At 37.9% G+C, this 19,066-nt stretch overlaps 1 protein-coding gene across 3 annotated transcripts in view; it reads left to right on the top strand.

Annotated features, from left to right (window-relative positions):
• Positions 1 to 9,924: 9,924 nt before the first annotated feature.
• Nkain2 (Na+/K+ transporting ATPase interacting 2) overlaps positions 9,925 to 19,066 on the top strand; it is a 1,207,865-nt gene continuing 1,198,723 nt past the window's right edge. For 2 of the 3 annotated variants that reach the window (NM_001013411.2, NM_001025286.2), the window contains exon 1: positions 17,184 to 17,456. In NM_001013411.2, coding sequence (NP_001013429.2) covers positions 17,403 to 17,456 — 54 coding nt within the window. In that variant the 5' untranslated portion in view covers positions 17,184 to 17,402. Of the gene's footprint in view, positions 17,457 to 19,066 lie in introns of all 3 variants that reach the window. The other variant, XR_003948726.1, reaches the window with a different exon arrangement.

Below are 19,066 nucleotides of genomic sequence, written 5' to 3'. Positions count from 1 at the left end.
TAGAAAAAATTTTAAAAAAGAAAATATCCAATAAAAATTAAAATACCAACTGTATAATCTATATACTTATTTTTGTATGAACTTTACTGTATATATTATGCCAGTTTGATGCACCACCAATATAATCCCAGGCAACAGCATATATAACAGTATATTAGTTCACTCATGGTTTAAGAGAAGAAGAGAATACATGCAAAATAAAACTATTGTGTGTGGAAGACATTCCTAATTGTTCTCTATGCCAATATTTTTGAACATCTTTAGTAAATCACATAAGCTATTCTGTCACATCTCATAAAATATTCAAACACATACAAAATGGTTATTGACTTTCTTCAACTTCCTTTCACTATTGTACATTCCAGGTCAAATTTTCTAGCATCTTTCTTCATAGCTCTCTCAAGCTCATCACAGGAATAGTAGTTTTATTCAAAATTCACGTATTGTGATAGTCTGGTAAAATTCTTATCATATGTGCTTACATTAAGTATTTGATTTTTGATAAATTATCAGGACACACATTATAAAGACAACTTACCAGCTTGATCTAATGGTATCATGAAAATTGAGATTCTTGTGAATGTTAATTATATTTTTTAGGGAAATTATTTTTAAGAGTATTCCATCATTTTAATCGTAGTACCATGTGAATAATATTCACAAGTATTTTGAGTTAAATGAAATGGATTTAGTCTCTCCAGATATTGTAATATTTGTGAATCTATCCACCTATTCCTTTCTATTTTTATGATCACTAGACTAATTAATTTTGAAGAATTATATTTAGAAAGTCCTCATTAAGTTAGGATTATATATTCATGATTGTCTCTTTTGTGGAACCAGAGACGACTAATGAGAAAAGTATACTCTAGAGTTTGTTGAAGTTGTTAAATTAATGAGCTCCTTCAAGCTTGCTGATTCCAAGGCTTATTTCAATTGTGACTTTTCCCAGTTTGTTTTAATATGTTTTATGGAATTATGAATCCCTTATTTTATACTTGAGTTTCTATACCTCTCTATAGATAAATGAAAGTCTGTTTTTAAGTTTTAAGGAAAGCATTTATCTGATGGAAAATATATTGAAATCATACAACAGATCATTTGATTCCTTACGTAAATATTTGGAAGCTTTATTAGAAGGACTTAAAGCTAAAAATTATAAGTTGATTGCTGTGAGATGCATCATATGCTGTTTCTGATATATTATATTTTTATTCCTAGCTTTTTGTTGCTATTTTTTATTAGGTATTTTCCTCATTTACATTTCCAATGCTATCCCAAAAGTCCCCCATACCCACCCCCCCCCACTCCCCTACCCACACACTCCCCCTTTTTGGCCCTGGCATTCCCCTGTACTGGGGCATATAAAGTTTGCAAGTCCAATGGGCCTCTCTTTCCAGTGATGGCTGACTAGGCCATCTCTTGATACATATGCAGCTAGAGACAAGAGCTCCGGGGTACTGGTTAGTTCATATTGTTGTGCTCACTGATACGAGTTTGTCCATGTGGCTTGTATCAATAATGCTGGTGCCTCCTGGAAAAACTTTAACTTATAAAAGTCTGAGATTGACCATCACTTTGTTATACCATTATCAAAAAAAAAAAAAAAAAAAGAAGAAACAACAAGAGGAAGGAAGGAAAAAAGAAAGAAGGGAAGGAAGGAAGGAAGAATGGAAAGCGCAGAAAGAAAAGAACATAATAGAACTTAGTACATGTAGAACAGAACTTAGCATATGTGTTCCTTACTTAAATTGACATATCAGAAAAATAATGATAGTTTATCCAAATAAGGTTGGAACCTTCAGCCAGCATGCTGGGTAGAAAAGTGATGTGAAATAAGGCTCCAGTTGACCACACATTGACATAAAACTGAGTAAGAAATAACCTTTTTGAGTTCTTTATATATTTTGGATATTAGCCTTCTATCAGATTTAGGATTGGTAAAGATCTTTTCCCAATCTGTTGATTGGTGTTTTGTCTTACTGATAGTGTCCTTTGACTTATAGAAGTTTTGCAATTTTATGAGGTCCCATTTGTCAATTCTTGATTTTATAGCACAAACCATTGGTGTTCTGTTCAGGAATGTTTCCCCTGTGCCCATATCTTCGAGGCTCTTCCCCACTTTCTCCTCTATAAGCTTCAGTGTCTCCGGTTTTATGTGGAGATCCTTGATCTACTTACACTTGAGCTTTGTACAAAGAGATAAAAATGGATCAATTCACATTCTTCTACATGATAATTGCCAATTGAGCCAGCACCATTTGTTGAAAATGCTGTCTTGTTTCCACTGGATTGTTTTAGCTCTTTTGTCAAAGATCAAGTGACCGTAAGTATGTGAGTTCATTTCTGGGTATTCAGTTCTATTCCACTGATCTACCTGTCTGCCACTATAACAGTACAATGCAGTTTTTATCACAGTTGCTCTGTAGTACATCTTGAGGTTAGGGATGGTGATTCCACCAGAGGTTCTTTTATTGTAGAGAATAGTTTTTGCTATCCTAGGTTTTTTTGTTTTTCTAGATGAATTTGCAATTGGCCCTTTCTAACTTTGTGAAGAATTAAGTTGGAATTTTGATGGGGATTGCATTGACTCTGTAGATTGCTTTCAGCCAAATAGCCATTTTTACTATATTAATCTTGCCAATCCACGAGCATGGGAGACCTTTCCATCTTCTAAGATCTTCTTCAATGTCTTTCTTCAAAGAGTTAGAAAGGGCAATTCCTTAGTTCACACCAAGATATTTTATATTATTTGTGACTATTTTGAAAGGTGTTATTTCCATAATTTCTTTCTCAGCCTGTTTATCCTTTGTGCAGAAAGGGGCAAATGATTTGTTTGAGTTAATTTTATATCCAGCTACTTCACTGAAGTTGTTTATCAGGTTTAGGAGTTCATTGGTGGTACTTTTGGGGTCACTTATATATACTACCATATCATCTGCAAATAGTGACATTTAGATTTCTTCCTTTCCAATTTGTGTTCCTTTGAAGTATGACACCATAAAACCAGGTAACCCTATTAAAAATGGGGTAAAGAGCTAAAGAAAGAATTCTTAACTGAGGAATACAGAATGGCTGAGAAGCACCTAAAAAGTGTTAAACATCTCTAATCATCAGGGAAATGCAAATCAAAACAACCCTGAGATTCAACCTCACACTAGTCAAAATGGCTAGGATCAAAAACTCAGGGGACAGCAGATGCTGGCAAGGATGTGGAGAAAGAGGTACACTCCTCCGTTGCGGTGAGATTACAAGCTGGTACAACCGCTCTGGAAATCAATTTGGTGTTTCCTCAGAAAATTGGACATAGTACTACTGGAAGATCCAGCAATAGCTCTCCTGCACATATACCCAGAAGTTGCTCCTACTTGTAATTAGGACACATGCTTCACTATGTTCACAGCAGCCTTATTTATAATAGCAAGAAGCTGGAAAGAACCCAGATATCCTTCAACAGAGGAATGCATACAGAAAATGTGGTACATTTACCTATTTACGACTCAGCTATTAAAAACAATGACTTGATGTATTCTTAGACAAATGGAAGAATCTGGAGGATATCCTCCTAAATGAGGTAATCCAATCACAAAAGAACACATGATATGTACTCAATGATATGTGGATATTAGCTCAGAAGCTCAGAATACCCAAGATACAATTTGCAAAGCACATGAAACTCAAGAAGATGGAAGACCAAAGTGTGGATACTTTGATCCTTCTTAGAAGGGTGGACACAATACCCAGGGAAAGAGTACAGAGACAAAGTTCAGAGCAGAGACTGAAGGAATGACCATCCAGAAACTGCCCCAGCTGGAGATACATCCTATAAACAACCACCAAACCCAGATACTATTGCAGATTCCAACAAGACCTTGCTGACAAGATCCTAATGTAGCTGCCTCCTGAGAGGCTCTGCCAGTGCCTGATAATACAGGAGTGGATGCTCACAGTCATCCATTAGTCAGAACACAGGATCCCCAATGAAGGAGCTAGAGAAAGTGCCCAAGGAGCTGAAAGGGGTTTGCAGTCCCATAGGAGGAATATCAATATGAACTAACCAGTACCCCCAGAGTTCCCTGGGACTAAACCATCAATCAAAGAAAACAAACAGAGGGACTTGTGGCTCTAGTTGCATATGTAACAGAGGATGGCGTAGTCGGTTATCAATGGGAGGAGAGACCCTTGGCCTTGCGAAGGTTCTATGCCCCAGTTTAGGTGAATGCTTGGGCCAGGAAGCAGAAGTGGGTGGGTTGGGGAGCAGGGGGAGGGGGCAAGTATAGGTGATTTTCCAAGGGGAAACTAGGAAAGGGGATAACACTTGAAAGGTAAATAAAGAAAATGTCTAATAAACAAAAGAAAAAAGAAAAAGAAAGAAAGAACCCTTTCTTTCATGTTACGGAAAATTCCAAGTGGTTTGTTAAAAGGTAAGAACATCATGAAAATTATCTAATGTACTCATTGTACTAGGTCATAATCAAAAGCAAGTCTTTTCTGCTGTCTCTCTTCTTACAAGGATAAGCATATCTAACGCATTATGTAATTTCAAAGCTCTGGTAGTTAAACAAAAATATAGTAACTTCTTTATGCAACCTGGGAGATGATACAATCCTTTGGCCTCAACTTTTATTGATGCACTAAGACTACACACACACACACACACACACACACACACACACACACACACACACACACATATATATATATAGTTCAACTTCAACTTCTTTCCTTTTGTTCTTCATTTAACCTTGCTTAATTGTTTGCAAAAGATATTCTAACAACAACAACTACTATATGATCAATACAAAGGAATATATAATAGTGTTATTCTTTGTGAGTGGTCAGAATCTTTCTTACAACATTCTACAACAAATATTGCATACAATAATAGCTTACTCTACATAAGGTTATGGATAATATGTTTTTATTTTCCCCAAACATTAAAGTTAATAAAATTCAGCATTGCACTCAGTATCATAATAAGTTACAATTTTATGAAAATATCTTTAAAAGTATAATAAATTATCCCTGTTCTGTACACACTCTCTGAGATAATCTTATGAAAATTCTGTACACTAGGCTATGAGTCCTATATTAATTCCAATCCCATTTAAAAGCCTTTTTCTTGCCAAATTAGAACTCCAAACTGCTTTTTCTCCATGACTTTGAAATCAAGTGAACAGTTTCTTAAAATTCCAAGAGGTTTTATTGATTAGTTAGTGTAATCCATTTAGGTAATTAAGGTAACAAATAAAACCTAGAAGAAGAAACTGTATATTCAAGGTACCTCTGAGATGCTTGAGTATATAGCTTGATGTGAGATACATTTATTCACAGTGTAATCTATTACTTGTTTTCTTTGTTCCTTTGGACATTTAATATTGTCCTTAAACATTATTTTTCCTTTTACAGTGTGATGACATTGTAGGATTATATTAGGCATGTGATATATAATGCTTAGAGTAATGTTGTTCAAATAATGTATATTTTGACTCTAATTGATCTATCTATGTATCTATGTATCTATATATTTATCTAGGTATCTATGTATGAATGTATGTATGTATGTATGTATGTATCTATCTATCTATCTATCTATCTATCTATCTATCTATCTATCTATCTATCTATCTATCTACCTACCTATCTATCTATCTATCTATCTATCTATCTATCTATCTATCTATCTATCTATCTATCGGGAGATGTATATCTGCTTTAAAAAGATACTGAAATCACAGAAGCAAACAAAATCATCTATACAAGACAAGGTATAATTGATGCTCCAAAAGGCATCTTCTTTCTGGAAATTACAATCCTGTCAACTTAGCTGCTTAGGATATAAACACAAAGGACTATTCTTCATCCCTAGCATGCTGCACTATTGTTGCAGCAAAACAAAGATTTCACTTTAGTGGGTCCTGTCTTTTGTTAATCAAAGCTGATTCTTCAGCTCCAGTTACACAGAACCATAGATTCTTGATTCAAAGTACCACATAAATGACCTTGATAGGGTTGTACACTTCCCTGTACAACTTGACAAGCTTTAATTTTAATGAAAGAATTTGTCTAACAAATAAGATGGAAAGTGATAGAGTAAAACATTCAGTGTGCACTTCAAAGGTACATGCAAGCACACCCATGTATGGTGTACCATTTGTGTACAAACCCCTCTGCTCCAAATGTAATGATCTTTAAGAATAACTATCTAGGTTATGATCACTGGAATTTACAATTATAATAATGAAAGCAATATTTGAAGTGCATTTGAAGTCAACATTTTAATCCTACAGGCACTTAGATGGAACTTGAAGTGAAAATTTACCAATTTTATTGAAAAATGGTTGCTTATTATGACTAAATTTGGAATTTCCTTAATTTACTTAGTTTGATAAATAGACTTTAAAATGATCGTTACTGAAAGGTCTTAGCCTCAATTTTATCTTTTCTAAAGATAGCCAACGGTATTCAATATGTAGAAGTATTTATAAGCACAGAATAAACTTACAATGATGTTACAATATTTTTTAAAGTTAAAGCAAAGTGGTTCTGTAATGTCTTTGAAACTTCTTTCATGCTTTAACATCTACACTTGAGACGATCACTTGTATACAACACTGTAGTGCATTATTAGAAGGAAGCAATATGGTGTAAGTTCTAAGATGCATATGAAGGGTTACTGAGAAGCAGCTATGGCCACTTAAGTTGATTTTGAGAAGTGGCTTGTGGACATCAAGATGATTCTGCATGCTGCCTACTTCCAATGCTCTCTGGCCCACCATCAATACCCCTGACTTCATTTCTCAGGGCGATACATTTTATGTAATCTTCTCACACCACCATATTTTTCATTTGTGTGCCCTAAATTCAAATCTGAGAGTGAATGTCAATAATAATTTTATAATTCCCATTAAGTCTATTGCAGTCAAGGAGATTTTGCTTAATCGTTTTTTTGAGTTTTCCTATGATGATGGCCTGGATTATTTTAGAATGATAAATTATCACGCTCTGAGCATTCAATACACTAATGCTTATCCTAGTCTGATATCTAATGAGATAAGAGTGTGAGACAATAAGATTGATGCTAAATGTGGCCAATTACATGCTAGATTAAAAACTCTGGAAGTATACTGAAGTCCATGGAGGCACTGGTCATTCTATGATTGAATTAGAAGACTGTCATCAATTCTGCAAAGACATTCCTGATAAAGAACGCAGATAATATATCTCAATGTGTTCAGCTATCAGAATAAAAATAAAGTTTAAAGTGGGTTAATATTGCTCTTAATGAGGAAAAGTGTTAACTATTAATTTTCTCAGAGGGGAAAGCTGGTAGTTGGAATAAAAACCACCAACTCTGTGTAGAGTAGTCTCTTTAATACAAGTTGTGTGTTTTTCTGAATCTGGGATTGAGCATTGAAACAGAAGTGTAAATAATTCAGAGATTTTACTAAGGTGATAAAACATGGACGGAAGATCAAGAACCTTCTGGCTGAATGCTCATGTGGGGTTAGGATAGCATTACTTCTTTTTTTTTTTTCCATTTTTTATTAGGTATTTAACTCATTTACATTTCCAATGCTATACCAAAAGTCCCCCATATCCACCCACCCCCACTCCCCTGCCCACCCACTCCCCCTTTTTGGCCCTGGTGTTCCCCTGTACTGGGGCATATAAAGTTTGCAAGTCCAATGGGCCTCTCTTTCCAGTGATGGCCGACTAGGCCATCTTTTGATATATATGCAGCTAGAGTCAAGAGCTCCGGGGTACTGGTTAGTTCATAATGTTGTTCCACCTATAGGGTTGCAGATCCCTTTAGCTCCTTGGCTACTTTCTCTAGCTCCTCCATTGGGAGCCCTATGATCCATCCATTAGCTGACTGTGAGCATCCACTTCTGTGTTTGCTAGGCCCCGGCATAGTCTCACAAGAGACAGCTACATCTGGGTCCTTTCAATAAAATCTTGCTAGTGTATGCAATGGTGTCAGCGTTTGGATGCTGATTATGGGGTGGATCCCTGGATATGGCAGTCTCTACATGGTCCATCCTTTCATCTCAGCTCCAAACTTTGGCTCTGTAACTCCTTCCATGGGTGTTTTGTTCCCAAATCTAAGGAGGGGCATAGTGTCCACACTTCAGTCTTCATTCTTCTTGAGTTTCATGTGTTTAACAAATTATATCTTATATCTTGGGTATCCTAGGTTTGGGGCTAATATCCACTTATCAGTGAATACATATTGTGTGAGTTTCTTTGTGAATGTGTTACCTCACTCAGGATGATGCCCTCCAGGTCCATCCATTTGGCTAGGAACTTCATAAATTCATTCTTTTTAATAGCTGAGTAGTACTCCATTGTGTAGATGTACCACATTTTCTGTATCCATTCCTCTGTTGAGGGGCATCTAGGTTCTTTCCAGCTTCTGGCTATTATAAATAAGGCTGCTATGAACATAGTGGAGCATGTGTCCTTCTTACCTGTTGGGGCATCTTCTGGATATATGCCCAGGAGAGGTATTGCTGGATCCTCCGGTAGTACTATGTCCAGTTTTCTGAGGAACCGCCAGACTGATTTCCAGAGTGGTTGTACAAGCCTGCACTCCCACCAACAATGGAGGAGTGTTCCTCTTTCTCCACATCCACGCCAGCATCTGCTGTCACCTGAATTTTTGATCTTAGCCATTCTGACTGGTGTGAGGTGGAATCTCAGGGTTGTTTTGACAGCATTACTTCTGTCTCTTCAGCCCACAGTCTGGGATAGAGGCTGCTTTAAACCTGACATCTAAACTGTTGAGTTTTATGAAACAATCTTTCCAATATATGTGTCTTTAGTCACTATTCAGTGATAAATACTTTGGAGAAACCTAGCTAGTATTCGTATAAATAAGAGATAAGCATCAACTTCAACTTTCATAGATGAAAGTAAATTTCTCTGGCTTCTGATATATAAGGCATGCACAAAATCAAGTGGATTGAACCCAGTTTCAAATGCTAATAGTTTGTACTGGTCTTGAGATTGAATAAGACATGAAAAGAAGGTAATATATAAAGTGATGTACAACTTTTAAAGCAAAATATATCATACTAAAGTAATAGAATGTGCAATAAATTGTGTACTAACTGCCGATTGTCTTATAACCTTACTACATTTAATCATGTGCTTACTGTATAATTGTCTTCCAATTATATATGGAGTTACTTAGGGTTAGAACATATAACAGGAGCATCTAAAATTTCACGTATTACAATCAACAAAGAGCCAGGTTGAATGCTGGGTTAGTCAGCTTTAACTTTTTTCTACAAGCCCTTTGGTGGAATCCATGGTTCTATTGCAGCAGGGATCTGTGTTGATAGGGGTTGCCCATATTACAACCAAAGGTGATACAGTAGTATGAGGCCACACTGGGTTCCATGGGACACTACTGATCTAAGTGGCCTGCAGTGACATGTTAAAGGTCTCTGAGGGCCTGTGTGTGTCTGTGATCCTACTGCAATTAGGATGTGTGGATGCCTGTGATCCATGCTCCTGCTGACTACGAAGAGCAAGGAGACTGAATTTGCTTTGAAATTGATGATGGCACACACACACACACACACACACACACACACACACACACTTGAGAAAGGGGTATAAAAGGCCTCTATGACAACATCTACCCTCACCTCAACTCCTCCCCATTCCTAAAAACATAACAGCCTTGACAATAAGCCACCCAAGAGAACTCTTAAAAAATATGATGGGGATGCTGAATGTAGATCTCTACAATTGATGACTTCTGGTGAGGGTACAGGAGGGGAAAGACTCAGTTCTACTTAAAGGACAAGCTACTGAGAGTGACCATGCTCCAGTGAATAAATATATAGATGGCACAAATTGGACTTTTTAAAAGTTCATATTTTTTAATCTTTCATTTTGGGGGAGATGGTTCCAGGGAGAGTTTGGACATACAAGGACTTGAATGTGTTATTGGGGTGCATGATGTGAATTTCTCAGAGAATCAATATAAATCTTGTGTTGAAAATAAAAATAAAATCATGATATGCTTGGTAACTATGTACTGGTCAGTTGAAGGATAGAAAGTAAAGGAAGGTTCACTGTGAATACCTATACTTCACAATCCTGGATTTTAAACAGAAAAATTAAACTTATCATCCTCTAAATAATTTACCCCTGGCTGAGCTAGGGAAATTCTTCAGTGAGTAAATCATTGCACAAGCCAGACAATGAGAATTCAGAGCCTCGGAATCTGCTTTCAGAATCTGCTTAAAAACCCAAGTGGCATGACAGCTCATAGCTATAATCCCAACACTTGGTAGGTGAAGATAGGGAATCGGTGGGACAGGCTGTCTAACTAGACTAGCTGAATAAGTGAAATTTGGGTTCATTTTGAGTTCATTCTTTCGTCAATAAATAGCAAGTGATTGAAGCAGACCCCCTACCTATGTCCAACTCTGTCACACCTGCATATACATGGAAACACATGTAGACACATGCATGCATAGTGTACAAACATACAAATAAAAAGTGCATCTCTGTCCCTTAGAAAATAAAATAAAATAGATATTTAGAATATTATCTTTATATTGATAAACATGTTAACTATGAACAGGACACTGTTTATGTTCTATCCTCCAGCAGCTCAATATATACTTCCATGTAAAGATTTAGAATTACTCCTGTTAGAAGTGGATATAACACATTTACCTTCTTAGCATTACTCAGTGTCATTTTCTAATATTCTATTAAATTGGTGTTTATTCGGGTTTCAGAAGAATAAACTTTGCAAAGCACAGCACATAAAGAAATTTTACAATAACTCTGATTTGAAAAGATACTCCAAGCTGGGCAGTGGTAGTGCATGTCTTTAATCCCAGCACTTGGGAGGCAGAGGCAGGTGGATTTCTGAGTTTGAGGCCAGCCTAGTCTACAGAGTGAGTTCCAGGACAGACAGGGCTACACAGAGAATCCCTGTCTCGAAAAACAAACAAGCAAACAAACAAGCCCCCCAAAACAAAACGAAACAAAAAAACAACAACAACAACAACAAAAAGATACTCCTAAGCAGTGTAATAAATCTTAATTACACAGAAAAAAGCTATTGAGTACATATATTCGTACTGCTTTGCTAAAAGCTAGTCATTAGTTTACTATTTAAAATGCTCTATTCCTTATCTTACACTGTGGAAAATGAATCTTAATGTTAAGCTTTCTCTAAGTTTGGCAAGTGATTTGGGTGACTAGATTGTGTTTCCTCCACTTGCCTGGCTGGCAGTATGTGAAATCCAAAGCAAGATTATAAACTATTATTAATATTTATAATGTATAACTGAGAATAACCATTTCCATTGTGCTTAACTGATTTTCCTAAAATCTTAGTGTAGACATAATGTATTTATTTTTAGCATTGATACCTACATTTAGTCTTTTTACTTTTTTGATTAATATGGCAGTAATACCCTTTATAGCAGGGTCAACTTTGTGGTTTATGACTCTGAAAGGGTTCACATATCAAATATCCTGCATACCAGATATTTACATTATGATTACGTTACATAACAGCAATCTAACTACAGTTTTAAAGTAGCAACAAAAATCATTTTATACCTAGATATCAGCACTAAATGAGAAACTTTATTATAGGGGTTGTAGCATTAGGAAGGTTGTAAGCCACAGCTTTATATTATAAAGTCTAAATCTGAGGTTTCATTTTATCTTAGTTTTTAGGTTTATTTGTTTTATTTTTATGTATGCCTGGGTGTATGAACTTGTATCATATGCATACCTAGTTCCTGCAGAGGCCAGGAGAGGGCACCAGATTCTCTGGAACTGGAATTATGAATGATTGTGAGCCACTATGTAGGAGTTGGGAATCCAACTGGATTGTCTTGAAGATCAGCAAGTGTTCTAAATAACTAAACCATCTTTTCAGGCCTCCAAAGTGAGGTTTTTGAACATGTTCTTCAAGTTCTCTGATCTGCCTCCCATCATGGAGGAAGCTCCAACTCAGTCCTTAGAGTCTCTGGTACTAGTTATAGGATCTCCTCTAGGTACGGAGTTTCCCCAACAAAACGACCTTTACCCACTGTTCTCGCTGAACCCCCTGAACACAGTGTAATCCTTTAGAACCATAGTGTGGATCAGGTACTTGTATGCCAGTACCCTGGAACACTGCCTTATTTATACATGTATTTATTGCTTATTCATGTTGCAACAAACAAATCCACAGCAGCACAAATTAAAAGAAAAAATACTAAATAATGGGGTTTCTAATTCCTGAAAAATGCTTTCTTACTAAAATGACATGTTATTTTGGCATGATTTATTAGTATTACAACTAAGGTACATAATCTGTGAAATAATTCAATGGTATGATTACAATAATTTGTGTTAAATATGACTGACTAGTAAGAATATCTAACTTCATGTATGAACATGATCACTTAAATAGGGACTGAAATCAATGTACAGATGGATTACCCTTCATCCAAAATGCTTGAGACTAGAAATGTTTCCGATTATTTTTTCTTTTTTCTTTTTTCTTTCTTAGATTTTGGAAAATTTGTGTATACATAGTGTGATATTTTGGAGAGAGTACTCAGTACTAAATGTAAAAGTCATTTGTTTCATGTACATTTAAAAAAAATCCAAGGTAACTTTATATGCTATTTTCAAATACTTTTGGGCATGAAAATGGCATCCTGTGTAGAGCATTCCATTTGTGGCATTTTTACTAGCATTCAAAAATTTGAGGTTTGTGGAGATGAAAGGGAGGCATACCTAATTCTGCATTCATGACAACAAGCAGATGTTTATATAAGTCATGAGTTAAAGTCATTTAATTTAGCAGGCCATAGAACTCAAATTGAATTCAATACTATTATCTGATCAGACATTAATCTTAACTAAAACTGCCTCTTTTCATCTTGGCTTAACCTCTTTTCAAAGTTTTCCCTGAAGGCTCGCAGTTTGGTTGAATAGATAAATGGACTTTTATTGCTGTGGTTCTTTATGATTGAATCTGTCACTAGATAATTTTATTAAGGAAAGGAGTTGAACTTTTCCGAGAAATTATTATAAAAAGTGATTCAATGTGATTCATTTTTAGAACACAGTACATTATGAACACATGTGAAGTAGAACAAAAAGTTTTTTAGGGGTTACTATTCATTGGTGGTGGGGCAAGAGGTAAGACTACTAAGACCCTTTAGAAGAAGTGTGAAAGTACTTTTCCTTGACTATATGTAAGTTTCTAGGAACATCATAAGGAAAGAAACATAATGCAAAAAAATAAAAACATACCTACATATTCACATTTGTAAAAGTTAAATATCAGAATAAAATGCCAATGGTTTTCAACTGAACTCATAACAAGTTATAGATTCAATAGTTTTATATAACTGTACACACATATATGCATGCATATAAAAATCCATCATAGTTCTATATCAAGCTGTAAGCATTAATGCATTACTTCTGTGTATAATGGAGGAGTGAGCCTTCACCTTTTTCACTTCTAGAGGATGCCCAAGGTGCTATGGTCATAGCCTCTTTATTTGACAGCCTATAAAACACTCTGCACTTAGAAAAAGTTCTTTGCTTCCAAGAACTCCAGGTGGTACGAGGTTCAACAAGATAATCCAACATCTCTACTCATCTTATTTAACCAGTTCAGCAAAATCAGTGGTTACTAGTGGCATATTCACTAGAAATTCCGAGGTTTCAATAATTACAATGTGGGCACATTTAGGGAACAACTATTTTGTCTACCACAAACCTGTAGGGAGACAAAAATATGAATTAAGCATATTTTATGTTGGATTTAGCATTGTGATCAATGTTAAAGATCTATGACAGGCAGAATCATGATAACTGGAAAAGTTATAGTAGCTAAGTGGTAGGCATTATATTGAAAGCTTTGTGTATACTAACACAACAGTGCTATGACATATTGTATAGTTAAGAAAACTAAGGCACATTTGTCTAAAATTGGTTGATAAATGGTAGAGTTTGCTATAACAATCCAAACCCTCTGGGTTCAGAGTTCATAAGCCTAATAATAATGACCACAGTCAATCACAACAAAGATGACCCATCATATTAGAATATATTCTGCTAATATAGTCCTATATTTGTAAAAGAAACATTGTATGGAAACAGGCAGAAAGACTTATGATTACTTTAATTTTATTTACTATCAATATTTTAATATGCTCCTTATCCACATTTGTTCAAGTTATCTAATCAGTTAAATGTTATTTTAGTGACTGTAAGGATAATTGTTACTGGTCTATTTGTTAAATGCAATAAAGACTGTGTAAACTTGTAGTGAAACTGCTCAGAGGAGATACACACCCAGGCATGAGAATTTTGTCATAGCTGAGTATGGAGTCACCTCTAACTGGCTTAGATGCTGTGTGCTCAGGACAGACAGTGAGTTGTCCTGAAAGAAAATGAAGTGGGTGTGAATAAACCTTGAAAAGCACTTTAAAGCCATTTGTCAAGGTGAGTCCAGATGGAGGTATGCAGATGTGTAGACATTTCCCCCACAGAATCAAGGTAATTAACAATAGTTATGTCATCAGACAAGTCAAGGAAAGCCCTTAGCACCTCATAGCTAAACACTTTATGACCTTCTTTCTAAGTGAAAATGCAATCGACTTTCCAATTTCAGACATCTCTTTTCTCTACACACTTCTATGGAACAGCTAGGACTCTCAGCTGTGATTAATGTTCCTTCCAGGAAGGTGTTTAGTTCCAGGGACAAAAGGAAAAGCAACAAGAAAGGTACAGCCACCTCAAGGAATGGGATTGCATCTGTAACTAGGGCACCTTTGCAGAAGCCCGGCATTAGCTATGTTGTGTATAAAGGACGTGATAGGAATTTACTTCACAAAGAAGTAAATACTTAAACACCCTCTAAACATGTTTAGTATCACTTCTGGGTGAAACTAGAAGATGGCTGAGAAACTCATTAAAATATCAATGATGGTGTATTGCACAGTGATTTGGGACACCAATTTTTATTTACAGAAGATGAGCATTCCAACTTGACTGTTCTGTCTGAGAACATGCATCTCTTTTATAGAGATACTTCTCCTGCCTAATATTTTAGTTTCTTTTACTTGGGAATTGGCATTGTATCACTTCCCAGGTTTCCTGTAATGAATGAGACAATGTGATGTAGATTCATCAAGTAGATACTAGTTGCATACAATACTGAATTACCATCAATTACATTTGTCGTTGCTACTATACCAGTAAAATATCTACCATAAAAGCCCTTGAGGAATATTTTATTTGATTGGGTTTCCCTTAAGGCAGATACCAGATACAAGATTACATCACAATTGCTTTATTTGAAAGTTGTCCCAGGAAGTCATGGGGACTGGAGCAGAGAGATGAGATGAAATGAAATGGTTACTATTGTAGAGAATCAGGACTGAATGCTGGTGGAGACCCCATGGCATGGACTAATCTGTTTTTGGCATTTCCAATATGTGCGTTGAAAAGGCTGAGGTCATCATCCCCCACCTCTCCTCCGTTGCCCGATAAAGATGGGTTTCAAGGAAATCATTTTATTTCTTAGCCAAGAGCCTCCTCTGCTTAGGAAACAATTCAGTGTGCCCACAAAAAGAGAGGAATGCCATGTGTTGAAAGGTCATAGTTCAGTGATTAAGAATGAGGAAGAAATAGTGACTACAGATAGAATTACGTTTTACGGTACAGTCTAAATGATTCTCAAGCTGATGCTGATGGAAGGGAGACTAGGTCCTCAGTGTGGGTAAAGTTACCATACACAAATGTCGTTTTTCAAGGAGGCTTAAGTCCTACTTGTCTCACGAACCTTGTTGGTTAGCTTTTTTTCTTTTTTTCCGGTTTTACATCTCTAACGATGGTATTTTTTAGCTCCATGAACAGTTCTTTTCACTCACAGCACTTTATTCCAATGGCTTTACTATCCAGTGGATCTCAACAGTACACCCTCTCTCTGTAGCCAGATTAGGAATGCTTTCAGTAGCTGTTGGGACTGTAAATGAAATGCCCTCTTCTGAACACCAAGGTCTAAATGACCATCACTTGCTCCAGCATGTTTTTCCCTTCAGCTTTTTACCCGTAGGTGGCAGCAACAGGCTCCAGAGTGCGTGTCCGCAGGTAACTGCTGCTGTCAAACCTGGAGTATGACCAAGCAAGGACACATAACCAACCGGATGGTGCATGAGGTCTGGTAGATAAGTGCTCAAATTTCATCGGCTCCTTCCATTGTTAAGAAAGCAGTCTGAAGCACCAAAACCAAACTCCTACATTTCCTCTGGCTCCCTACATTTTGCAACTTCAAGAGGCAATTCCGTTCGGTCCTTGTAGCAGGCTAATCTTTGAAACTCTGGAATCTCTGTCCCTTGCTGTCCTTGCCTCGTGCCAAGCACAGGACTGTTGGTTGGCCGCCACCGTGTCCACTTCTCTCCCTCCGCTCTTTGCTGTAAGTGCATGCAGGTTTTCCAGTGGGGAAGAATGCCTTAGCGGCACCCCAGTTGATATCTCACCATCCCTTTTCATAACCGTACTTTCACACACACACACACACACACACACACACACACACACACACACACACACACACACCACAGCTTGCACGTGTAATGCTTCTGGCAGGGTTGCCTCAGCAAGACCGATACCAACAAAGCAAGGCATCGCCAAGCAAGCAAGCAAGCAAGCACGCAAGCAAGCAAGCAAGCCAGCCAGCCATGCCACCGGGACTCCTCCGACCCGATCCCTCGCGTTGTTCCCGCAGTCAACGCCCCCGCAGCTCCCAGGCACCGCGACACCACGCCCGCAACGGCCAGGGCTGCTGCCCGCCACGACCTCTGAGAAGTTGTTGATTGGGAGGGGATCCGCTCATCTAGGCAAGGGGAAGGGCGCCGCAGGGCGTCCGCGCGGCCCCCGCAGCCGCCCCGCCCCTGGGCCCCGCACGCGGAGCGCAGAACAGAGGCGCCCGGCGCGCATCTCAGCCGCCCCGGGAGCCCGCGCACCCGTGCGTGGGGAGGGAGTGCGGGGCGGGCGAGCGCTCGTCGGGCGTGGGCCGCAACTTGGCGGGCCAGATGCCCCAGGGCTCGGCGGCGCTGTCTGCCTGCCGCTGCTGCCCCTGCGGGGCCCGGGCGCGTCTCCTTGGGCGGCGCTGCCCGCGGCGCTGGGAGTGCAGTGAACGAGTAAAGGTATGTGTGGCGGGCGCGGCTGGGGCAGCCGCCGCCGCGCAGGACACTGTCACTTCCCTGGACATTGGCAGCGGCATCTGGGAGCCCTAGAGCCCTGGGCAGGTTCTCCTGTCCTTCCCCACGATCTGATTGGATAAACTGGGGCCTCGACGGTGGCCGACGTGGGACAGCCTGGCTGTGGCAGGGGTCTCGGAAACCATGGGTTATTGCAGTGGCAGGTGCACGCTTATCTTTATCTGTGGCATGCAACTGGTAAGTGACGCTTGGGTTCTCTTATTCTCTTATGTACCATTGAGAGAGTGGGCAGGGAGTGTAGTAAGAGATCTGCCATTGAGCAGGACGGAAGGGAAAAGAAGAGATAAAAGATGCCACATATTACCTGTATTTAAAATGATTTTAGGGGTGCAGCAGAAGTGAGCCTTTCTGCCTTTCCCCGTTTCTGTCCCTCTAAGGACAGTTTTGCAGGTGCAGGTTAAACTTGTTATCTTTAATTTCTTTAAGGGAGTGGAGATGTTGCTCTCCTTTTATGCTTGGCATTCTTGCTAATGTGAACAGGATGGTTGTCATATATATTTTACTATATATGCGTGTAAGTTGAAAAGCAGATTTTCAGGCTTTTATATACTTGTTTTGAAGTATTTATTTATCGTCGCTTGATATTTTCTTAGAATATATTGTCTTATAATTTTCTTAAAAACTCCTTGTTTAGGTCAGATGTGTTCTAGCAGCATTCTGAACTAAAAAGCCACAGTGAGTTCTAAAAGTATGTAGATCAGAGAGAGATACTTAAACTCTGCAACACCATTGCCCCAGAGTGGACCTTTAAAACATAAGAGCTACAAAAATTCCAAGAAGAAATAATATCTTGTCTTCCATAATGTACAATATTGCCACTGAAATTGATGCTATTGTTTGATCTCACAGGATGGGGGATTGTATGTAAGTTTGGAAGAATATCCTATTGCTGCTTTTAAAAAGCCAAGAATGCAAATAATGTCTCGATTTCAATTCCTAAAGGCAATAGGAGGAGGGGCTTAGGGGAAGATAGGGTGAAAATTTATGTCAGTGGCAAATGGTTAATTTGAAATAGGGGGCACTTCTGCAACACCAAGTAGCTTTCCATAGAAAGTATAAATTAGTCTAAACAGTTCCCCTTATTTGTTTTATAAAGGGTTGGGGGCTGTAGAATGGAAGACAATTATTGAAAATCCAGTCATCGCAGGGTGTTTAAATGAACAAGAATTTGCTATTAAAACTGACAAAAGAATTTCTTAAGTTTTCTTCACTGTTTATCACTTGCAAAGACCTGCAGAGGGTTCTTCTTTTATTTCTTTCTTTTCTCTTTCTTTTTTCCTTTAAAAAAACTTACTTAAAGTGTTTGAGGCATCTCAGCTCTGGTATCCCACCGCCACCCAGGAAAGTCCTGGATGGTGTATTCCTTAATCTGTGAATTGTGTATTATGGACTTGGTTGTAAGGGAAAAGAAGAGATCTAATTTTAGGAGCTTTATGTATTCTCAATGCTATGTAAACCAGCTTCTATATCTCTACCCCAGATTCATATAAGTATTGCAGCAAAGAACTATTGCCATTAACAATAGAGCTAACCAGAGTTTACTTTGTAAAACTACCAATGTAACCCAAATATTCCAAGTTGCATTGCATTTCCCAAACATGTGTGTGTGTTGTATAGGTTTCAGAATAGTCTATATTTGCAGTATCACAGTTGTAAAGTGTAAAACTAAGAATAGGTTGGTGGGTAGAACATTCTTATATTCCTCTCAGTTTAGAAACATGGAAGTTAACTCTAAATTGTTTAACGTGAGAGGAGCTTTATTAATGTGGTAGGGCAATTGTATGTAG

Source organism: Mus musculus, chromosome 10, assembly GCF_000001635.26.
Source record: "Mus musculus strain C57BL/6J chromosome 10, GRCm38.p6 C57BL/6J".
NCBI lineage: Eukaryota > Metazoa > Chordata > Mammalia > Rodentia > Muridae > Mus > Mus musculus.
Note: the sequence above shows the minus strand (reverse complement) of the source record. Positions and strands in the feature narration are given on the sequence as shown.